The sequence below is a fragment of the Lepidochelys olivacea genome (genome assembly GCF_965140295.1).
Source record: "Lepidochelys olivacea isolate rLepOli2 genome assembly, chromosome: 18".
Classification (NCBI taxonomy): domain Eukaryota; kingdom Metazoa; phylum Chordata; order Testudines; family Cheloniidae; genus Lepidochelys; species Lepidochelys olivacea.
Window position 1 is genome coordinate 11,822,908 of NC_140428.1, and position 22,511 is coordinate 11,845,418.

A 22,511-nucleotide genomic window follows, 5' to 3' on the forward strand; every position below is an offset into this window, starting at 1 on the left:
TTGGAGAGGGTCCAGCGGAGGACAGTGGAAATGATTAGGGGTCTGGGGCACATGATTTACGAGGAAAGGCTGAGGGAACTGGAGTTATTTAGTCTGCAGAAGAGAAGAGTGAGCGGGGATTTGATAGCAGCCTTCAACTACCTGAAGGGGAGTTCCAAAGAGGATGGAGCTATGCTGTTCTCAGTGGTGGCAGATGACAGAACGAGAAGCAATGGTCTCAAGTTGCAGTGGGGGAGGTCTAGGTTGGATATTAGGAAACACTATTTCACTAGGAGGGTGGTGAAGCACTGGAATGGGTTCCCTAGGGAAGTGGTGGAATCTCCATCCTTAGAGGTTTTTAAGGCCCTGCTTGACAAAGCCCTGGCTGGGATGATTTAGTTGGTGTTGGTCCTGCTTTGAGCAGGGGGTTGGACTAGATGACCTCCTGAGGTCTCTTCCAACCCTCATATTCTATGAGTCTATGGAAGGGATGCAGATGGGGACATAAGTGCAGAGAAGGGTGATCCTTCACATTTGTACGGAATGAAGAGCATGGTTCATTCAGAGCAGAAGAGTCACTGTCTCCATCCAAATTCAGCTTTTGCTATGGGTGAGTCCAGAGTCCCCCATGCAACAGGTGGTTTCCATTTCTATACCAAGTGGGACCATTGTGCAAACCCCAGGAGCGGGAGATCTGCAGAAGCAGAGACTTTATTGCTCCCCTATAGGTGCATGGGAAAACTGAAGGGGCTTAAATGGGAACCTGCCCCAAGGGCTGGAACCATACAGTTGGAGTCTGTGTAACCCCTCAGCTGGCCCCACTCCAGCAGGAGACTGCTGGGGCCTTGTGCAGGCACTAAAGGTCATTGTGCTCTTCACAGTGCCTTGAAGCTAATGTCTCTCTCATTAGCTAGTTGCATGTCTAGATATTCACATGCACGTATATTCAGGACTGGGGGGTTTGCTTCCTCACTAAGCAGGTTGTATTCCACTGGGTTGTTTTGATAGGGTTGGTTATAAATTCTAGGGGCTAATGGGGAAAAGGAAGAGAAATCAAAGGTGTGGGGGGAACAGATGGCCTCACTGTGGAAGCATGGACTTTGCAGCACCATATTTGCCCCCCAGATCTCCCCTTCACAGCAACGCTGAGCTCAGACTTCCCTCCCACCCACCCAGCAGTTGAGGGACTAGCATTTAGAAGTTTGTTTCTGTTGTCGTTCACTGCTGGCGAAGCCATCTTGGATTTGCAACCAGCCCCTCAAGCAGAGCGCTCCTGACCCCTGGGTACTGAGCAGCGTGCTGTTAGCTGTCACTTTGCATGGCTTCCCCAAGATTCTCTGCTGGACTCAGAAGCGAGGAGCTGCTGCACTCAAGCACCACTGAGCCCCATGGCTTCCCCAATCACTGAGTTGTTGCCCCGCCAGAGAACCCCCTGCAGATGCTCCCTTCTGTCTGCAGAAGAGAAGAATGAGGGGGGATTTGATAGCTGCTTTCAACTACCTGAGAGGTGGTTCCAGAGAGGATGGTTCTAGACTATTCTCAGTGGTAAAAGAGGACAGGACAAGGAGTAATGGTCTCAAGTTGCAGTGGGGGAGGTTTAGGTTAGATATTAGGAAAAACTTTTTCACTAGGAGGGTGGTGAAACACTGGAATGCGTTACCTAGGGAGGTGGTAGAATCTCCTTCCTTAGAAGTTTTTAAGGTCAGGCTTGACAAAGCCCTGGCTGGGATGACTTAATTGGGGATTGGTCCTGCTTTGAGCAGGGGGTTGGACTAGATGACCTCCTGAGGTCCCTTCCAACCCTGATATTCTATGATTCTCTCTGGAGCCCTGCTGGGAGCTGTCCAGGCTGCAGAGATTGCAAAGCTCCTCATGCCTGACAGGGGCCAGGAGCCCAGGCTCGGCTCTCTGACAGCATGTGTTGTTTCCTTGGCAGGATCTGAGTGAATTCAATGCCACGGCAGTGAAGAGCGCCACCAACACCATGACTGTGCAAAACCTAAAAGCCGGCACCATCTATGTCTTCCAGGTGCGAGCACGCACCGTGGCCGGCTACGGCCGCTACAGTGGCAAGATGTACTTCCAGACCATGACCGAAGGTGAGACAGGCAGGCAGCTCCCTCTGCGTAAAGGGGCAGAGACCAGGATCAGGGCTTTAGCAGGGTGGGCCTGCTCTGGCAGGGGTGCTGGTGCCTTCTGCTGCAAGGCTGTGAATCCCCCCACCCTCCCTACTTGGCAGGGCTCAGGTGAGCAGACACAGAGGGATGGGCACAGAGTTCTTCCGAGGGTTCCCACCAAGCTGGGACCCGCAAAGGGTGCTTTATTCCCCCCTCACCCATAGCCAGGGATGGGGCAGAAGACTCACATTCCCCCTTCCCCCTACACTGTGGGGAGCTGCATCCCCCACCCGTGTGTGAGCTTCACACCTGCGGGGGTCTCACGGCGCAGTAACTGGTTCCCTTCATCCTGTGTGCCAGCTGAGTACCAAACCAGCGTCCAGGAGAAGCTGCCGCTCATCATTGGCTCCTCAGCAGCGGGTCTGGTGTTCCTCATTGCCGTGGTCGTCATCATCATTGTGTGCAACAGGTGGGTTACCAGTGAGCATGCCACACGCTGCCCAGGGACAGTCCCACCACGCTCGGCCTGGCACGGTGGTGGGATAGGTGAAGGGTGACAGGGCATGTGGGAGTGGGGGAGGTGGGAGGCAGAGGGCAGGTGGGGGTGAGGGCAAATGTGAGGGGAGGGGAGGGCAGAGGCCAGGTGGGAGAGATGAGGGCAGGTGGGGACAAGGGGCATAGAGGGTAGAGGTTATTGGGACTGTGTGGGCACGGTGGGATGGTGCTTACATGCCCCATGCTTGGAGCACCCTGCCCTGCTGTGCCCATCCCTTCCCTGACCCTCTCAGTGCTCGCTTTCCTTTCAGAAGACGGGGCTTCGAGCGAGCCGACTCCGAGTACACTGACAAGCTGCAGCACTATACCAGTGGCCACAGTACGTACCGCGCACCCGTGCCTGGCCTGGGGGTCCATTCCTTCTTCGGTTCGTTCTCTTATTCACTCTTTCCCTGTGTAGAGTGTGAAAACCCCACTGGGCCCAGCCAGGCTCCGGGCCCTGTGATGGCTAGTCCTGCAAGGAGCACCCTCACCTCCCTTCATGTCAGTTACCTGGAATATGGGGCACCATGGAGCCAGCGGGTCATTTTAAGGAGCCATTTAAGGAGTCTTCACCATGAACCCAACTTTTGGATGTAGAGGCCAAACTTAATCTGGAATTTATTTGGCAAATTTATGGTTACTAGCATGAAATTAATGGCTCAGCACGCTCCGTATCCTCTAGAATCCCACCCCATCTAGAGCATCCTCTAGGACCTCGGACCTCCTCAGAGAGTATACTCTAGAACCCCACCCTCACCTAATTGTAGACCTCACCCCACCTCACTGTGTGTCCTCTAGAATCCCATTCACCACCTTGCTGTGCATCTCCTAAAACCACATTGCCACATCCCCTAACCTCCCAGTGCATCCTCTAGAACCCCACCCCAACTCACTGTGTGTCCTCTAGAACCCCACCACCCACCTCATTGTGTGTCCTGTAGAACCCCACCACCCACCTCACTGTGTGTCCTCTAGAACCCCATTCACCACCTTGCTGTGCATCCTCTAGGGAGAAAGGAATAAGCTATATCAATATAAGGCATCTTTTTACCAGTATAATTGTGCCCATCCCAGGAATTGTACCAGTACACCAGTTAAAAATTACACCCCTAACAACAGAGCTATGTCCAGATAACTTTCTAGTGCTGACCAGGCCATATAAGGTGTACAAATCTGCATTCACATTTCCCACTAGCAACTAGCAAAGACTGTCACAGTTTGGCTGGCCTTAATGAGTTAATGTCTGCACAGCCATTGAATGAGCTCCGGTGCTGTTGTTGTTATTGTGCTGTTGTAACTGTGGTTGTCACTTTGCCGACCAATAAGAGCCCCAGACGCTGCTCAGTGTCCCAGCCGTGCCACCTTAGCGGCGAGTGTGGCTTTGTTTGAAGTGTCAGAAACCCCTGAAGTGCCATCCAGTCTTCGAATGCCCTTGGCTTGCACTCTGGATAGAACGGCCTTCCTTGCATTCTGGCTCGCTGGCTGGGTCCCATCCCTGACATGTACCCAGTACTAGCACTTCTGGGTCTGGTGCTCTAATGAAGCGCCGTGCGGGACCCCACTGCACGCTCTGCTCCAAGGCTTGGCTCCCAGGAGCAGCCCAAGTTCTGTGGCAGGCTAGAATACAGCTGGTGAAAGGCTCTGGTGGGCAGAGCCAAGGTATCTGGTAACAGCTGGGAAGTGTGGTGCTCAGTGTTGGCAGCCTAGCCCCCAGCAATGAGTCCAGTGTGCGCTGGGGCATTCAAAACCAGTGGTGAGTTCCAAACAGGCTCCCTCTGGTGTGTTCTGCTCCATCTGGTAGGGGGAGCTTGGCTCTTGCAACTGCCGTGGTGTCTTCAACCTCCAGGCCTGGCTGTGTCTAGGCCACCAGTGCTGGGTCCCTCCCCCCCTCTGGGTACAGTTATCTGTGGGGAGGGCACCAGACTGGATTCTCCATCTCCCTGGCTCTGCCACTGACTTGCTGTGTGGCCTTCAGTAAGTCACTTAGACCAGCATTTTCATGGTGGGGTGGAAGGTTGGGAGCCCAAGTGCATAATGACGTGGCAACGTAAAAGTACCCGGCTAGTCATGGATGCTAGGCATCTCTAGCTCCCACTGCCTGTGTTACTGGAGGTTTGCCCGGGGAGGCTGAGAGCAGAATCTGGCTGCTTTCTATCTCAGTCTGGTCTGCTGGCTAACATCTGGATTCCCCCATATTAAACTCCAAAATGACAGAGCTCCGGGGGTTTTTGGATGCCAGGCTCAGGTTCTGTGGCCTTGGTCACTGCGGTGGCTGTCTCGCTGTAGCACAGCCTGGCATGAAGTCCAGGATACCTGTACCCTGGGGGTGCAACGGGCAGACTGAGGCAGTCTCTGCAGTGCTGTTGCTCTTGGTGGGGAAGCCAGAGGGGTTGGGTCAGGATGTGTCTGCTGCCCGAGCTGCAGGAGCGTCTATTGTGGAGGAATTGTACTTAACCATTTTCGTTGTTTGCAATTAGCTCCTTTGGCCTAGGATCCAGGCTCCTCCATGGCTGATGAGCCCTGTGTTCAGGAGGGGCCTGCTGACGGGGCTCTGTGCTCAGCCAGCGAGAAGCTCTGCTTGGATTGTGCTCTTCCTATGAATGCCACCTGCTTCTCCACATCCCGCTCTCCTGCACATGCTCCCACTGCCTGCTGGGTTCAGAGCCTGCCCCTTGCCCACAGCAGCATTTCTCTCTTGCACACACACACACGCACGCACACAGACCCAGATACACACACACAGACAGGCATGCACGGGTTCTTCCTTTCCTGTGTGTACTCTTCTTGCTGTCTGGCTGTCATTCCATGTGTCTCTCTCTGTCTGACTCTCTCCCTCCACCTATTCGCAGTGACTCCTGGAATGAAGATTTACATTGACCCCTTCACCTATGAGGACCCCAATGAGGCCGTCAGGGAATTTGCAAAGGAAATCGACATCTCTTGTGTCAAAATTGAGCAGGTGATCGGAGCAGGTAGGCTGGGCCACACTGGGCTGGGCTCTCCAACAGCCCCACAGCCTCCTTGTGGTAGCCATGCCCAGGGGCTAGGAAGGAGCTTGCTGAGCAGCTTTCACCTGTGAGACAGGGGAACTAGCTGTGGCCAGCAACAGAGGAATGGGGCCAGCCCGTGCATGTCCTGCTATGTGGGGTGCCCAACCTCAGCAGCAGGCTGCCTGTGTCAGCTGGCACTGGGTGCTCTGCGGGCAGCACACTCAGCCCCGCAAGGCAGGAACACTTCACTGCGCTCTTGAATGCTCATGCCCAGCTGGCTGACCCAGAGGGAGCAGGATTTAGCACTCCTCAGCTGGAAGGATGCGTGGGCCTGAGGAGAAGCATTTGGCACAAAACAAGGGGGAACAGCAGTGAGATTCCTGATGAACTCAGCTGCCCCCAGAAAAGAGGGGGCAGGTATTATGTGGGTCCGGTGTGCTTGGGTCATGTACATGGGCCAGCATGCAAGGAGATGAATTTGTGGGTAGGATGTGTGTGGGGCTGGGTGCATGGCTGGGCGCATGGGAGGGGTGTACATGGGACTGGGTGCATGGGAGGGTGGGTGTGTTTGGTAGAGTGGGAGCAGCAGGGTCCCTGTACAGAGGGTCTGAGTGGCAGGCAGAGCACTGGGGAGGCGAGCAGTTTGTAACCTGTGCCCTCTCCCATCTCAGGGGAGTTTGGGGAAGTGTGCAGTGGGCACCTCAAGCTGCCTGGCAAGAGAGAGATCTTTGTGGCCATCAAAACACTTAAGTCGGGTTACACGGAGAAGCAGAGACGGGACTTCCTGAGCGAAGCCAGCATCATGGGGCAGTTCGACCACCCCAATGTTATCCACCTGGAGGGTGTGGTCACCAAGAGTGCCCCTGTCATGATCATCACCGAGTTCATGGAGAATGGCTCACTGGACTCCTTTCTCCGGGTATGAGGTGCTGGGAAGTGCAGTGGCAGAGGGGATGCTGGGACCAGGGTGGGAGATGGCAAGCGGGGCCCAGCCCTTGCTGACTCACCTTTTCCTATGGCAGCGCTACACCCCTCCAGGCCAGCAGCACTCATCCTGCAGGCTGAGAGCAGCCGTACTGTGCTCTGGAAGGCTCTGCCCCAGGGCTGGGCACAGGCAGAGGGCATACACTGCTCACACACCTGTGCACACACACACGTTGTGCAAATACTGCTTGCACGCTGTGCACGCATGTTTCACGCATACACATGCGGCACTTAGCTCACAGGTAGGACACACGTTTCAAATGTGCTCAGGGTCAGATGTCGGAGTTCTGAGCCCCCAGCGGCTTCCCTGGGGACACTGGCACCCAGCCGTTCCCAGTGTGCCAAGCTCTTGTGGGATCCAGCCACAATTGTGAGCATCCCATGTCAATTAATACAGTGTAGGCTCTACATAAACATGTCTTCCAGGACACAGAGATTGATGCCAGGCTGCAGCCTACTACTTAACTTAGTGAGGAACAGACGCCCGTGGTCTGTCTACACTGCAGTTTACCACCGTGTTAGCAGCATGGATTACATAACACGGGTTACAACATGACAAAACACAAGTGCAGACACATCCACACACACACTGCATACCAAGGCACACAAGGACAAATGCATGACTTACCCAGCACACACATTCACGATGGCCAGGGCACACGTGCACACACTGCCTGCCAGTGCACATGTGCTCACACGTGCACAGGGCACATACATGTTCAAGGTGAAATCCTGGTTCTGTTGAAGTCAATAGAAGTTTTGCCATTGGCTCGTATAGGGGCAGGATATCACCCTCAATCCGCTCGATCTAAACCTTTGTGTGCCTCAGCCCGAGGTGAATAATTCATTGTGCTGAAAGGAATAACCCACTTAGCTGAGTGAGATGCTAGTGCCCGAATCCTGGTGTGCAAGTTGCACCTCTGTATGGCAGCAGCTCCCTGAGATCACTGCTCTGAAGGGGACGTGTCCCTCCACACCCTTGCCCCCCCCTCCCCCACTTGTCAGGGAATTGTTGGTGTGGAAAGTTCTCTGTGGTGCATATACCTGGGAGATGCTCAGTTGGCGAATGCTGCGATTGTTGGGCAGGAATAGGTGTGACAAGGTGCCCCTGCGCCTCGAAGGCCCATTCCTGTGTCAGAGCACTAGGGCCCACAGCCCCCGTCATAGGCAGCAACACCAGGCCTCTTATTCCAACAGAAATGGCTGACAACTCTCCTTTGAGTGTATGAGAGCAGCTGAATTCTGGGGCAGAGACTCAGGACTCCTGGGTCCTAGTCCTGAGTGCTGCTGACTCCTTGCGTGACTATAGGCAAGTTACTCTGCGTCTGCGTGCCTCTTTCCCTGGCCTCGTGTCGGCATGAAGTGCAAACCCATATGGACTTTTCCTGTCTCCCCCTAAGCAAAACGATGGGCAGTTCACTGTGATCCAGCTAGTGGGCATGCTGCGGGGCATCGCTGCGGGCATGAAGTACCTGGCCGACATGAACTACGTACACCGGGACCTGGCTGCCCGCAACATCCTCGTCAACAGCAACCTGGTCTGCAAGGTGTCCGACTTCGGCTTGTCCCGCTTCCTGGAGGATGACACCTCGGATCCCACCTACACCAGTGCACTGGTAAAGCTCCTATCTCCAGAGCTTGGGGGGAGGGAAGGAGATGATCAGGGGGGAGGGAGAGAGAGGAGAGGTGTGGAGAGTGAGAGAAACACAGCGGGGGGCAGTTGGCGAGCCCTCGGCCTGGTGGTGAGCCTGTCAGACTCGGCTCATTGCTGTTGGTGTGAGCACTTCCCAAAGGGCACCACACACAGGGCCTGAATAGGGAAAGGGCAGAAGGGCTCAGACATGAAAAGCCATGAAATGAGAGCCAGGCAGAGCCACAGAGAAGGGGAAGGGTCTGCACCTGGAGGGCTTCATTCATATCGGGCTGAGGATAAGCACCCTCTGTTTCACAGCCACACTCCCAAGATGGGGATGATGCATTTTGTCAGACAGAGCGGCCCAGGCCGCATGGTCAGGTGCACTGCAGGGCAGAGCTAATGGCTCACAGGAATGCCAGGGTGAGGGGGCGGGGTGGAGCTGGCGGAAGGGAGGTCTTTCATAACGGGCGTGTAAGAAGATTCTGGAATTCTAGAATTTCTCATTCTGTTTCTGTCTTTGCTTCATGGTTATCCACTTCGCTGCCCTAACTGTTCATGAGGCCGCACACATCAGTTCACATCCCTGCCAGTAGCTAATGCCCTAAAACAACAGACCAGTGTATGAAACCCAGTGCTGATAAGAAATCCGGCAATAACAAACCATGAGCTTCTTCGAACGACAGCTTCTTCTAAATAGTGTAAGGAAACCAATGACAGAAGAGTATTCACCGAACCACAGACATGGAGGGCTGGAAGGGTCCTCAAGAGGGCATCCAGTCCAGCCGGCTGTGGTGAGGCAGGGCCAAATATACCTAGACCATCCGTGACAGGCATTTGTCCAGCCTGTTCTTATAGACCTCCCATGACGGGGATTCCACAACCCCCCCTTGGAAGGCTATTCCAACACTTAACTATCCTTACAGGCTACCTCTGCTCAACAAGCTAGGGGTATGATTCCCTGTTCACCCAGACACATTTGTGCTCGCTGTCATAGAGCTAGAGCACTGAAACCAGTGTAGCCATGGGAGCACATGGAGCATGGCACAGACTAGCTTAGCCAAGTACAAACTCATCTGAACCCTGTGGGTGTGTCTGTGGCGAAGCTAGCCCATGCCGCTGTTCGCTGCTGCCCGTGCTGCCAAGGCTGCACTACTCTGGTTAGCACGCTGCCTCAATGAGAGTTAGTGTGAGCATGTCTACATGGGCTGGAAAACACATCAACTCCGGGGGTAGACATACTCATTGTTAGAAAGCTTTTCTTAATAACTGACCTAAATCTACCTTGCTGCATATTCAGCCCATTACTTCTTGTGCTACCAGGAGTGGACATGGTGATCAGCTGATTGCCATCCTCTTTATAACAGCCCTGAACAGATTTGAAGACTGCTATCCGGTTTCCCGCCCCCGTCTTTTTTTCTTATGACTAAACATGCCCAGCTTTTTATTCTTTCCTCGTAGGTCAAGTGTTCTTGATCATTTTTGTTGTTCTCCCCCAGACTCTCTTCAGTTTCTCCACATCTTTCCTAAAATGTGGCGCCCAGAACCGGACACAGGACTCCAGCTGGGGCCTCACCAGTGCCAATTACAGCGGGACAGTTACCTCCCATGTCTTACATACAACACTCCTGTTAATACACCCCAGCATGATATTAGCCTCGTTAGCAACTGCATCACACTGTTGACTCCTGTTCAGTTTGTGATCCGCTATAACCCCTAGATCCTTTTCAGCAGCACTAACACCTAGCGAGTTATTCCCCATTTTGTACATGTGCATTTGATTTTAACTTCCTAAGGGAAGTACTGTGCACCTGCCTTTATTAAATTTCATCTTGTTGATTTCAGACCAATTCTCCAATTTATCAAGGCTGTTTTGAATTCTAATCCTTTACTCCAAAGTGCTTGCAGCCCTTCCCACCTGCACGTCACAAATTTTATAAGAATATTCTCCATCCAAGTCACTATGGAAATATTGATTAATCTGGATCTATGACAGACCCCTGTTGGTCCCCACTAGATGTATACTTCCAGTTTGTCAGTGAACCATTGATAGCTACTCTTTGGTACAGTTTTTCAACCAAATGTGAGCACCTCTAGACCACATTTCCCTAGTGTGCTGATGAGAATTTCATATGGGACTGTGTCAAAAGGCTCATTAAAATCAAGATAGATCATGTCTACAGCTTCTCCCCATCCACTTGGTTGAGTAACCCTGTCAAAGAAGGAAATTAGGTTGGTTTGGCATTTGTTCTTGACAAATCTATGTTGGCTGTCACTTCCTACCCTATTATTCTCTTGGTGCTTACAAATTGTTAACAATTTGTTCCAGTCTCTTTCCAGGAATTGCAGTTATGCTGATTGGTCTATAATTTCCCGGGTCCTCTTTGTTCCCCTTTTTAAAGATGAGTACTATGTTTGCCCTTCTCCAGTCCTCTGGTACCTCACCTGTCCTCCATGAGTTCTTGGAGATGATCGCTAATGGTTCTGAGATTGCTTCAGCTCCACTCCACTAACTCGCAAACCAAAAATTCCCCACAAATAACCCACCAGTTTCTTCCAACTTCTCAGCAAAGACTTGACTAGTAGAAGCAGCATAATGCTGACATCTCACAGTACAAAGGCCTCGTTGCTGAATGAGACTACAGCACATTTACTAGGACTCAGAGAAGGAGAGTCATGAATAATTAAAACTTCACTGCACTGTTAAAGTCAGTGAACAAGGTACAGTTGTTAGTCAAGATGTTTGCTTTTTGCTTGCTAGTTTGCAGAATTCATTACTGTGCTGTAAGTCTCCCAACTGTTGTCTGAAATGCATTTTTCATAGATTCATGGATGCATGGATCATAAGGACAGAAGGAGCCATTGTGGTTATCAGTCTGGTCTGATTCCTGTGTTGGGCCATAAGACTTCCCTGAATTAATTCCTGTTTGAATTAGATCAGCTGTTTTAGAAAAAAACATCCAATCTTGATTTAAAATTTTCCAGTAATGGAATATCCACCCCAGCCCTTGGTAAATTATTCCAGTTGTTAATTACCCTCACTGTTAAAAATGTATGCCTTATTTCCAGTCTGAATTTATCTAGCTTCAACTTTGAGCAATTAAACGTTTTATAGCTTTGCCTGCTAGAGTGAAAAGTCTGCAATTATCAAATTTCTGTTTCCCATGTAGTTAAATATAGACTCTGATCAAATCACCCCTTAACCTTTTCTTTGTTAAGACAATCAGACTGAGCTCCTTGAGTCTTTCATCCTGTTAATTCCTTTTAAATATTGGCCCCACATTAGCTTTTTCCAGTCCTCTGGAACTTCCCTATTTCCCCAATACATTGAAAATCAACATTAGCAGTTCAGAAAGCTCCTTTTGTATGTAAGGTATCAGGACCTGCTGATTTTTAAATGTCTAGCTTTAGTACTGCTGTTTAACATCCTCCTTAGTTACGGTTGGAATGGAAAGTATTTCATTATCTTCCTATCTTATAGCTATATCATCTGGATATTTTCAAAATTTGGAACAGAAATATTTATTGAACACTTCTGCCTTTTCTGCATTATTATTGACAATTCTACCATTTCCATCTAGTAATATTCCTATACCGTTGTCAGGATTCATGTTGTTCCTAGTATACTTTAAAAACTTCTTACTGTCCTTAACTTTGTTGACCATAGAGTTCTTGAATCCTTTGCTTCCCTTATCAATTTTCTACAATTCTTAAATTATTATTTATATTCATTACTATCAACTTCCTTTCCTTCCATTTGTTATATATGGGGGGGTTTATATCTGATTTCTCTTCTTCTCTAAGACAGGCTGTTTGTTTAACCAGTGTGGGCTTTTTTCTAGATAGTGAGATTGTTGGCTTTTTGGCATCTAGTAAAATATTTTCAAACAATTCCCAATTATCATTCACATTTTTCTATTTAATGTTTTTCTCCCAGCTTGCTTTTTCTCAGTAGTGTTTTCAGCTTTGTGAAATATGCCCTTTTAAAGCCTCAACTATAGCAATTTGGACTTTATTTTGTTTGCACATAACAAATATAATTAATCCATGATCAACTGTACCTAAGCTATCACTAATGTTTAGTTCTGTGATCAATTCCTCTTTATCTGTCAAAATAAGGTCTAATATAGGATGCCTTCATGGTGTATGCAACACTTTTTTGAGACAGAAAATTGTCTATAATATTTAGAAATTCCAAGGATGTTTTACTACTGGCAGAATGAAATCTCCAGCATACGTCACTCAGATTGAAGTCCCCCGTGACACCACAGGGTTTTTTTCCTACACATTATAGATAGGTGGTTAAGAAGGCAAATCATCTTGTTCTCTATTGTGCTTTGGTGGTCTGTAGCAGACACCAATTAGTACCCCCATCTTGTGCTTTATCTGTTAGAACATTGATCCACAAACATTCAAAATAATTGCTTCCAAGTTGTCAGTGACTCAGAAACAGGTAATGCCATTGTTTATATAGAATGCCACTCCCCATCCCCTTTGAGCCTTCATAAATAGGTTACAACTATTCATTTTAACATTCCAATTATGTGAATCATCCCCCCAGATTTCAGTAATACCAATTAAATCAAATTTATGCTCATAAATGAGCAATTCAGATTCTTCCTGTTTATTGCCCAGGCTCCTAGCACTGGTGTATAGTCAATTTAGGAATTTCTCCTCTTCGTGTCCTTTGGTGTCTTGACTGATTTTGTTCTCAACCTCTTGGTTTTGTGTTAAATGAATATTCATTTGTTCCTCCCCTTTTGTTACTAGTTTAACACCCTCCTGGCTACTCAAGCCAGCCTGTCCCCTTGAGGATTGGTTGCCGTTCTACTCAGGTGGAGGCCATCCAAACTATACAGCTCCCTCTTCCACAGAAGGTAGAAAAATGTGCCGGAAAACCCAAGCCCTCCACCACTTACCTAGCCAGTGATTCACTTCCAGAATCTTCTGCCTTTCATCGCTCCTAGGACAGGAAAGATCTTTGAGAAGACCATTTGAACATTCCTCTCCCTCAACACTCTTCTGAGTTCCCTCAAGCCATGTATAGCCGGGGAGGTATCGCGTGAAGCAGCATTGTTAGTACCTATAAGCACCATCACAAATGGATCCTTCCCACTGACTTCAGATGCGCATCAAGTCTTAGAGTCACAGCTCCACTTTCACTCTCTTCTTCAAGGAGCGATCCAGCGACAGTCCTTTAGAGATGGTGGCCATGGTTGTAACCATCTGCCTTGGTAACAGGAACCATTCCATCCATCCAGAGTTTGGGGAGCGTTACTGCTCTCTGTGATTCCTCATGCAGTGAGAGAGACAGCCAAAGGGTCTGATTACCAGAGACATTCAGAAGACCGCCAGCGATTGGGACTCTTTCCTAGAAGGTGTGCTAATGTAAGCAAGGCCTGTTTCCCTTCGCGTAGAGATGCAAGCACAGGGGGACGGATCAGACCTGGTCTAAGTGGACTTGCACCCGATCATGAATTCCAGGCGCAAACTCAAGTGCCCCATGTAAGGGTGAGTCTTTGCCATGCTAGCGGAGGGACCAGGGAAATGCTCTCACTTGGGGCAGTGGCTCAAGCTTGAGTAACAGCCACCCAGCCGAGGTTCACTGCCACGCTCTCCTGTTCTGTGTGGCGGGCGCACCTGTGGGAAGGGAGAGAGATGGCACGTGCAGACCCCACGCCTGTGTGCCATTGCCTCCTGGCACACGTAACAGCTGGATTGGAGAAGTGCTGAAATGGACATGAATTGGGCCCAGGGTGACTCTGCTGAGGAACAACAGTCCTGAAGCATGGGAATGTCACCTGCCCTGCAGAGAGGAGTGTTGTGTTTTATAGGAGTGCAGTGCTGGCCAGTAGTATTTGCCTTTCATGGCTGGACTGGCTGGAAGATGCTAGGATGAAGTTCTCTGTCTAGGCCTCTGGAACTTCCTCGTCCCCAGTCTGGGTCCTTGAGCACTCATGCTGCATCTGATCCCTCTTGGGGCACCTTCTCTGCTCAATCCAGACCTGGAAAGCTTTTCATTTTATCTGAAGTTCAGTGGGTCTCATCAGATCACAGAGGGCATTTAGGGTAATTGCACTGTTACTGTGTCTAGCATCTGTAGTGGTCTGAGACTGTTTCACCTAACAGGACCCCTGGTAAGAGGGAGTAGATAATTATTATTCACGTGGACCAGATCTGTCTCACCTCAGCCAGCTTAAACCAATAGTGACTCCAGTGCATTTACTCTGTTTACATGAGGGTAACAGCAGAACCTGGACCTATATGACCATCTATAATAAAAAGATAGCCACAAATCTTCCAGCATGGAAACTCTAGCCCCAGGAGTATCATGCATCCCACAAATGTTGAACAATTAAACAGGGCATCTTTTAAATATCAGCATTTATCCTTCCACTGGGATAACTAGCTGACAGCAAGAGGATGGAGAAAAACTCAAGAGAGAAGAGTCAAGATTTTCTATATTTTTACATACTAATTTTTCTTCAAATGAATCTATTGGCACAAGTGGCCTTAGGTATGGGAGTCCAGAGATCACAGCAGTTTGTAGGAGAATGGTACTCATATAAACCCAGTCTGTAGGCAGCCTGCAGTCAGAGCAGCTCAGGGTTTCATCCTTCTTGCAGACAGGGAGGAATAAATTGATTCATGTCCGGGTAGCCCACTGGTTCCAAAAGGGCAGTCCTTGTCTAACCCTGCATAGGAGTACTGATTTGTGTAAGTGTGGAGAGGGGTAAATTCTGGTCAAGGAACTTTGGCATGTTAGTAATTTCATTGCTCAGAATTCTAGTTATCTGGCCCAGTGGCTCCATTTCACTGGTTCATTGTATGCAAAGACTCCAGATCTCATCCTTCGCTCTTTCTCTCACTTTCCTTCTCTCTGTTCCTTTCCTGCAGGGTGGGAAGATCCCGATCCGGTGGACGGCACCAGAAGCAATTCAGTATAGGAAATTCACATCAGCCAGCGACGTGTGGAGCTACGGCATAGTCATGTGGGAGGTGATGTCCTATGGGGAGCGGCCGTACTGGGATATGACCAATCAAGATGTAAGTTATCAAGAGAGATGTGGTGGAAACATTGAAATCTGCCGTAGGCATGGAAAAGGCAAAGGCTCCCTACATGGTTAGGCTGAACTCAGCCTGAAGCATGCTGGGGGGATTCTCTGGTCATGAGAGTTATCTTCATGGCCAAATCCTTTGGCAGAAACAATAGGGCTGGCTCTCACCTCCTCTCAGGCCCATATATGTCTCTGTGGCTAGGTGCAGGGGCCATACAGGAGGTACAAGGGTCCAGAGAAGAATTCCTCCAGCTCAGAAGTAGCATAGGGCTGATATAAGCAGCCTATACCACTCCCCCTTGCAAGCTGTAGGGTAGGGAGCATGTCAGAGGTGAGAGGGGACCCTTTGGGGGCGGAGGATGTGCTCTTTTAGTGCTGAGTGCTAAGGGGGATCTCCCATAGGCAGTCCAAAGAAGGCCCCCGGGGCACTGGGGAGGGTTTCAGTCCCTGCTGCAGCACAGGATATGGGGGGTGCCACGGTGACATAAAGCCGCTATAGCAGGCTTCGCTCAGGCACCAGCAGGCCTAGTGGTCAGGCTGCAGCCAAACAGCCTCTCCGCTGCTGGGCGCGCAGGCTCAAGGTCACAGTTCATTGCCCCCATGGTGTCCTCCACGATCTCTCAGGCAGCTGGAGGAAGAGGGAAGGACAGCGGAACCCAGGCCCTCCCCCGCAACCAGGTCCTGGCTCAAGGCCCTCGGGGAGAGAGGTGGCTCCGTCCCTTGTGGCTGCCACACCTGATCAGCATCCCCTGGGCTGCTTCCTACCATCCCTCTTTCCTTTCAGTGTTGGGTGTGGCCCCAGCCTTCTGTTTACACAATCTCATTAGTTCGGGGCTTCAGTCCGGCGGTGGGGGGGTGCTGCTTCCCAGCTCACCCTCAGAGTCTAGTTGTGAGTCCCCCCCTTAGTCAGAGGGAAGGGGGATCCCAGCCGAGTCTTACTCACAGTCGTGGTTAGGGTTGCCAGGCATCCAGTTTTCGACTGGAACGCCTGGTAGAAAAGGGACCCTGGTGGCTTCAGTCAGCACCGTTAACCAGGCGGTTAAAAGTCTGGTCGGCAGTGCAGTGGGGCTAACCTGGCTCTGTGCAGCTCCCCGGAAGCAGCCGCCATGTCCGGCTCCTAGGTGCCTGGGTGGCCAGGGAGGCTCCGGCCGCTGCCCCTGCCCTGAACGCTGCCTCTGCAGCTCCCATTGACTGGGAACTGCAGCCAGTCAGAGCTGTGGGGGCGGTGCCTGTGGGTGTAGACACTGCACAGAGCTGCCTGGTTGCCCCTGCACCTAGGAGCCAGACATGGCTGCTGCTTCCGGGAGCCACGCGGAGCCAGGGAGGAAGGGCGGGCAGGGTGGAAGCCAGTCAGTCCTGCTGTGCTGCTGACCAGGAACCACCTGAGATAAGTGTCGCCCGACTAGAGTCCGCACCCCAAACCCCCTCCCAGACCCCGAACCCCTGCCCCAGATCGGAACCCCCTCCCACACCCTAACTCCCTCCCAGAGGTCGCACCCCTCACCTCCTCTTGGCACCCCATTCCCCTGCCCAGCCCTGAGCCGCCTTTTGGAGCCCACACCCTGCACCCCAACCCCATCCCTGCACCCCAACGCCAGCCCTGATGCCCCTCCCACACCCAAACTTCCTCCTGGAGCCCGCACCCCCTCCTATACCCCAACCCCAGCCCTGATGCCCCTCCTGCACCCAAACTCTCTCCTGGTGACTGCGCCCTGCACCCTTTCCTGCACCCCTAACCCCTCATTCCTAGCCCCACCTCAGAGGCCACACCCCAACCCCCTGCCCCAACCCCCTGTTCCCGCACTCCAAACCCCTCAGTCCCAGCCTTCACCTGCACCCCAAACCCCTCATCCCTGGCCCCACCTCAGAGCCCACATCTCCAGCCAGAGCCTGCACACCCTCCCACACCCCAACCCTCTACCCCAGCTCTGAGCCCATTCCCACACTCTGAATCCCTTGGTCCCAGTCCAGAGCCCCCTCCTATAACCCAAACCCTACATCCCCAGCCCCACCCCGGAGTCCTCACCCCCTCCCGCATACCAACCCCCTGCCCCAGCCCAGTGAAAGTGAGTGAGGATGAGGGAGGGCAAGTGATGGAGGGAGGGGGGATGGAGGGAGTGGGTGCAGGGCCTCTGAGAAGGGGCGGGGCGAGGGCATTTGGTTTTGTGCAGTTAGAAAGTTGGCAACCCTACCCTTCCCCTGTAGATTGCTCTGCCTCAGCAGCTGCAACCAGACTCTCCTCCCCCTGCCGGAGCTCCCTTGTAATCAGGTCCTCCCTAGGGAGCATGCCGGGCAGCTGCTGAGGGCCAGGCCTTCTTGGCCCAGAGGACTCCACCACTCCTTTTACCTTAAACCCCCTCACAGCCACCTTGCCCCTTCTTCCCTCTTGGGAGGTGCAGCAGAGTTTAACCCTCCATTGAAACCCATCAGCTCCATGGAACTAGCATGGGCTTAGCAGTAAGGCTCTGCCTTGTGAAGGATCCACAGCTGGGGACAGTCACTATCAGGCAATGACGCTGAAGATCAGGAGAGCCCCTGCACAGAGCACCGGAAAATGGAAACATTCTGCACTGTAAAGGCCTTGTTGCCTGGGACATTCCCTCGCAACAAGCCTCAGGACTCAGATACCCTTCTGTGAGAGCCCCCAACCCGTCCTTTCCCAGCTAGAGCCCATTTTCAGAGCCTTTCCTCCCAGGCCATTCTTGTATCCTGCGCTCTCCACGAGCTGGGCATGGTTCTGGCTGGTGACAGAAGACTGTTGTGTGCAGTCAGCTGTTTCCATCCTTGGGGGGCAAACAGGCATTAGTGCAAGATGGAGGCCCCAAATGTGTGTGTCACTTACTCTGGGACCTGGAGATTCCCCTGGGCTCTGCCCCCTTATCTCAGTGCAGGGACATAGCTGTGATTTACACCTCCTCGTCGTGGAAATGCAGCCACTCCCACAGTTCCTCTCTTCCAGACAGAATAGTTCACCAAATTCCACCCCTTTGGGGTGTCCCAGGAGTGCTCTATGAAGGAGGGTTATCTGTAGATTTGTGAATGTGTAATTAGCTAATAGAAAGAGCACCAGCAAGTGGCACTTAAGGATATGTAGCATTGTTCATAAGTCAGGCATGGTAAAGGGGTGTTTGCAAATGGCTTCCTAGTTAACACTAGCGTAACCAACGTCCAACTGCACCGATCCAACGCATCCTTCTGTGCCCAGCATTTCCCTCTCCCTGGCGGGTGCGTAGGAATGTAGGTGTAGGTGCTCACAAGAACTCCGTTATGTCTGGAAGCCACCGCCCTCCTTCTCAGGGAGAGAGACCCCAGCTCCCTCCCCCTCCTCTCACCTGCTGAGGGACGGGCGCAGAGGTGGTTGGAATATTTTTGACAAAGCCAAAACATTTTTCAGAGGCATGTCAGTTTTCACCAGTCTAGAGCTCTATAAAAACTTAATAACGGCCCTACTGGGTCAGACCAATGGTCCATCTAACCCAGTATCCTGTCTCTGACAGTGGCCAATGCCAAGTGCTTCAGAGGGAATGAACAGAACAGGGCAATTATCGAGTGATCGAATCCCTGTCGTCCAGGCCCAGCTTCTGGCAGTCAGAGGTGTCTCACTTCTGACCAGGCTATAGCCTTGTGGTTAGGGCACTGGCCTTGCATGTGGGAGACCAAGGCTTGAGTCCTTGTTCAGCCCAACTCAGTATAATCTGTGACAAAAACTCAGCTGTGAACTGGGAAGAGTTTAGGCCTTTGGAGCTGGGTCTGCCACATCCCAGGCCAGCGCCCTAGCCACCTCGCTGTAGAGTGTGCAAGTTAGTGTCTGTCTGGTCAGACGTGACCTTGGACCCAAAACTTCCCACTGCAGATTAGCCTCCTGAGTCCAGGGTGTGAGAGTCGGAAGGAGCCAGGAAGAGGAGGTGAGGCAGAGAGCTCAGGGCTGGCAGCTGGGTAGGTGGGGATTTGCTGGGTCAATGCCAGATCCAAGATCCTGATGCCTGTGTGATGACTGTCCCCAGCCCCACTCCCCCTGTGCGCCCCCTTCCCTCCTTTCTGTCTTGGATAGATCTGCCAGCCGGAGAAAGAGCAGGGAGAGGGGACAGTTCACATCTCTCAGGAGAGGGTTTTCTCCAGCCCTTGACCAGGAGCCGAGAGCCGCACAAAGCACACTAGCAATTCCTCAGGTTAGGCCCGGAAAGGCTGAGCGGGGCACATCCTCACTGGCCAGTGCTGCTGCTTGGAATGGTGGGCGAGGGGCTTGTGGGATCCAGACACAGTTTAGCACTTGTGAGGATGTGGGCGTGTCCCAGCAGCATTGTAGTGAGCGCAGAGCTCTCCCTGCACGCAGCTTTGTCACTGCACCTCAGCACCACCCTGCACCCAGCTCTGGGCTCTGCCAATGTCCCTCAGTGCTGACTGGCAGCCCCCCGCGATTCCAGTCCTTGGCTCAACGCAGAGATGGGCGGCTCCATGGTACCCTTCCATCCTGACCAGTAGCCCACCTGCTATTCCAGCTCTGGATTCCCTTTGCACACCCTCAGCTCTGCCAATGCCCCTCAGTTATGACTGGCAGCCCCCTGCTCATCCAAGCCTCACATTACAGGTCGGTACATGCACACACGTATTTGACCCTATACCTTGGACTTGATCTCCCACCTTCCGCTACTATTCCAGTTCTGCGCTCCCCACGGTTCTGCCTGAATCCTGACTCGTTGTATCCCTGTTGTTCTCATTCAGGGTCTCTCTCCACAGCAGGGAATGAGTTGCACTGTATTGTACTGCATTGTATATGGTGACTTGCTGTTCTCATGTAGCTAAGCAATCCTTAGGGTTACGTGTGTGACCTTTCCATTGCCACCTTCTCTGGGGTGAGCTCTTCCTTCTCTCTCATTGCTAGGCAAGTGCCGTAGCTGACTGCAGTCTCTGAGACTCTGACATTTCATTTAGTCGGCACAAGGGGCTCTTGTCTGGAGCCAGAGCAGCCTGCTCTGAAGTGCCCACCGCTTTGTCTCCTCTTTCTGTCGCGCTGGCGACCAGCTAGTTCTGTGCCCCAGGGCACAACCCAGGGGATGCCCAGGGGGATGACAAGAGAGCTTCCCAGAAGCCTTCCTCGCTGCGTGGCTCTGTGTGAGGAACAGGCTGCCCTCTGAACAGACCATACCACATTCGAACAGCCTCCTGACTCTGATGCACCCGCATCACTCTGGCCAGGGCGGCAGCTGCACGGGCCAGACACTGCTAATGGTGGCAAAGGAAAGGGGCAGGATGTTCCTGGGGAAGCCCTACTGGGCGTGGGGATGCATGTAGGTACTGTATGCATGGAGAGGCCAGCATCCCCCAGGCATACATGGGGGCATGGAGAAGCCAAAGAGGCAACCGAGCAGCAGCTCCTAAGCACGAGTCTATATGCCAGCACAAGTCTATATGCCAGCTGTTTTCTTGCAGGCTTTTGTGAAAGGTTTTCTAGCCTCCGCTCCATGGGTGACCCTGCTGCCTCCCCCTCCCCATTCTGTTATCCACGCTGGAGCTTAGGTTGCTCCTGCAGTCAGGGCAGTGGTGTGGACCTGGCTCAGGGTGTGTCTGCACTGCAAATAAAAGCCTGCGGCTGGCCTGTGCCAGCTGACTTGGGCTTGGGCTGCAGGGTTCTTTCATTGCAGTGGAGACTGCCAGGCTCAGGCTGCAGCCCTGGCTCTAGGACCCTCCCATCTCTGAGGAGTCTGGCCCTGGAAGTCTGAGCCCCGCAGCCTGAGCCCCGCAAGCCAGCCCTGCATCCCTGAGTCGGCTGGCATGGGGCAGCCATGGGTGTCGAGCTGCAGTGTAGACATACCCTAAGTACACACAGCTGCCTGGGAGGCCGTGGTCAGTACAGCCCCATCTGATTAAATGGCACCAGTGCACAGAAAGGCTGGGGACCATTAGAATGGAGGGATCAGAGAACACTGCCAGTGGGGAGGGGACATGTGGCAGAGCTGCCCCATTAGTAACCCAGGTCTGCCCCTCAGGCTCCATTCCATGGATGGGGCCAGGGAGCAAACCAGGTGTTTCCTTCCCACTGTGGGTGTCACTACCATAAAAATAACTGACCTGCCCATGCTTGCAGAGGTATGTCACCAGTGATTCAGTGCGACAGAGGAACCCAGCCCCTGTGGTCTAAGGTTGTCCATGCTCGGTACTCCCTGAAGACGAGATGATGAACAATGCAAATTCAGCGGGCACTGCTTTGGCACACGATACTTGCGCTGTCCCACTCCTCCTTGCTACTCCCACTGCATTGACCGTGTCACTGCGGTTTGTCTTGCAGGTGATAAATGCAATAGAGCAGGATTATCGGCTGCCCCCTCCCATGGACTGCCCCAACGCCTTGCACCAGTTAATGCTCGACTGCTGGCAGAAGGACCGGAACCACAGGCCCAAATTCGGGCAGATTGTCAACACGTTAGACAAAATGATCCGAAACCCCAATAGCCTGAAAGCCATGGCACCCCTCTCCTCCGGGTAGGTATCTCTTCTGTCGCCTCTGAGCGTCTCTTTCAAACTGAGCTCCATCAATGCCAGGTACCATCAATGTCCACACCAGACTGTGAAATCTGAAGGTATGCCTGGGCATTTCCATTATTTACAGGTAGCGGTGCCTTCCGATGGTTGGAGCGGATGCACCTCCCTTTGGTCGGGATTAACAGTGCGTATGTCCTCCTCTGTAACATGTCCCGAGCCATGCGTTACAAAGAAAACTGGGAGAATACAAAGAGGTTTCTACAGGCTTCAGCTCACTGGGCAACATTTTTAAGTTCTCTTAGAAAACCAAGGACCCAGGTTCTAGTCCAGACATTGACCTTTGCCAAGTAATGGATCCATTACATGGCTCGAGTTCCTGGTGAGCATGTGTAGAAGATATCCTGGGGAGGAGACAGTGTCAGAAATCCAGATACTGTTTGTGACAGTGGGCTGCCTTTTCAACCTGTCACGGCCCCGGTGTCGGACGAAAGGCCCTTGATAACAGGGTGGATTTGCAAAAAGCTGAAAAGGAAAAGGGAGGCTTCGTTTCTTTTACAGAAATAACCGAACTTTCCCAACTCTGATTTTGTGTCATGAGGGAATAGCTGGTACTGGGGCTGGGTATCTTGCTTGGGGAGGAGAGAGAGGTTGGCCCGGAGCTCTGTGCTGGGTCAGAACCAGGAGGAAACCTGAGCTGGTTCAGTCAAGGAGCTAGAGCGTCCCAGCCACTATT

At 52.1% G+C, this 22,511-nt stretch overlaps 1 protein-coding gene across 4 annotated transcripts in view; it reads left to right on the forward strand.

The window, feature by feature from the left end:
* EPHB2 (EPH receptor B2) overlaps positions 1-22,511 on the forward strand; it is a 279,799-nt gene that overhangs the window by 235,861 nt on the left and 21,427 nt on the right. Inside the window, exons 7-14 of one of the 4 annotated variants that reach the window (XM_084651374.1) lie at positions 1,916-2,078; positions 2,457-2,565; positions 2,903-3,018; positions 5,483-5,605; positions 6,295-6,542; positions 8,008-8,223; positions 15,138-15,287; positions 21,585-21,778. In XM_084651374.1, coding sequence (XP_084507500.1) covers positions 1,916-2,078; positions 2,457-2,565; positions 2,903-3,018; positions 5,483-5,605; positions 6,295-6,542; positions 8,008-8,223; positions 15,138-15,287; positions 21,585-21,778 — 1,319 coding nt within the window. The remainder of the gene's footprint in view (positions 1-1,915; positions 2,079-2,456; positions 2,566-2,902; positions 3,019-5,482; positions 5,606-6,294; positions 6,543-8,007; positions 8,224-15,137; positions 15,288-21,584; positions 21,779-22,511) is intronic. The other 3 variants (XM_084651376.1, XM_084651375.1, XM_084651377.1) reach the window with 3 other exon arrangements.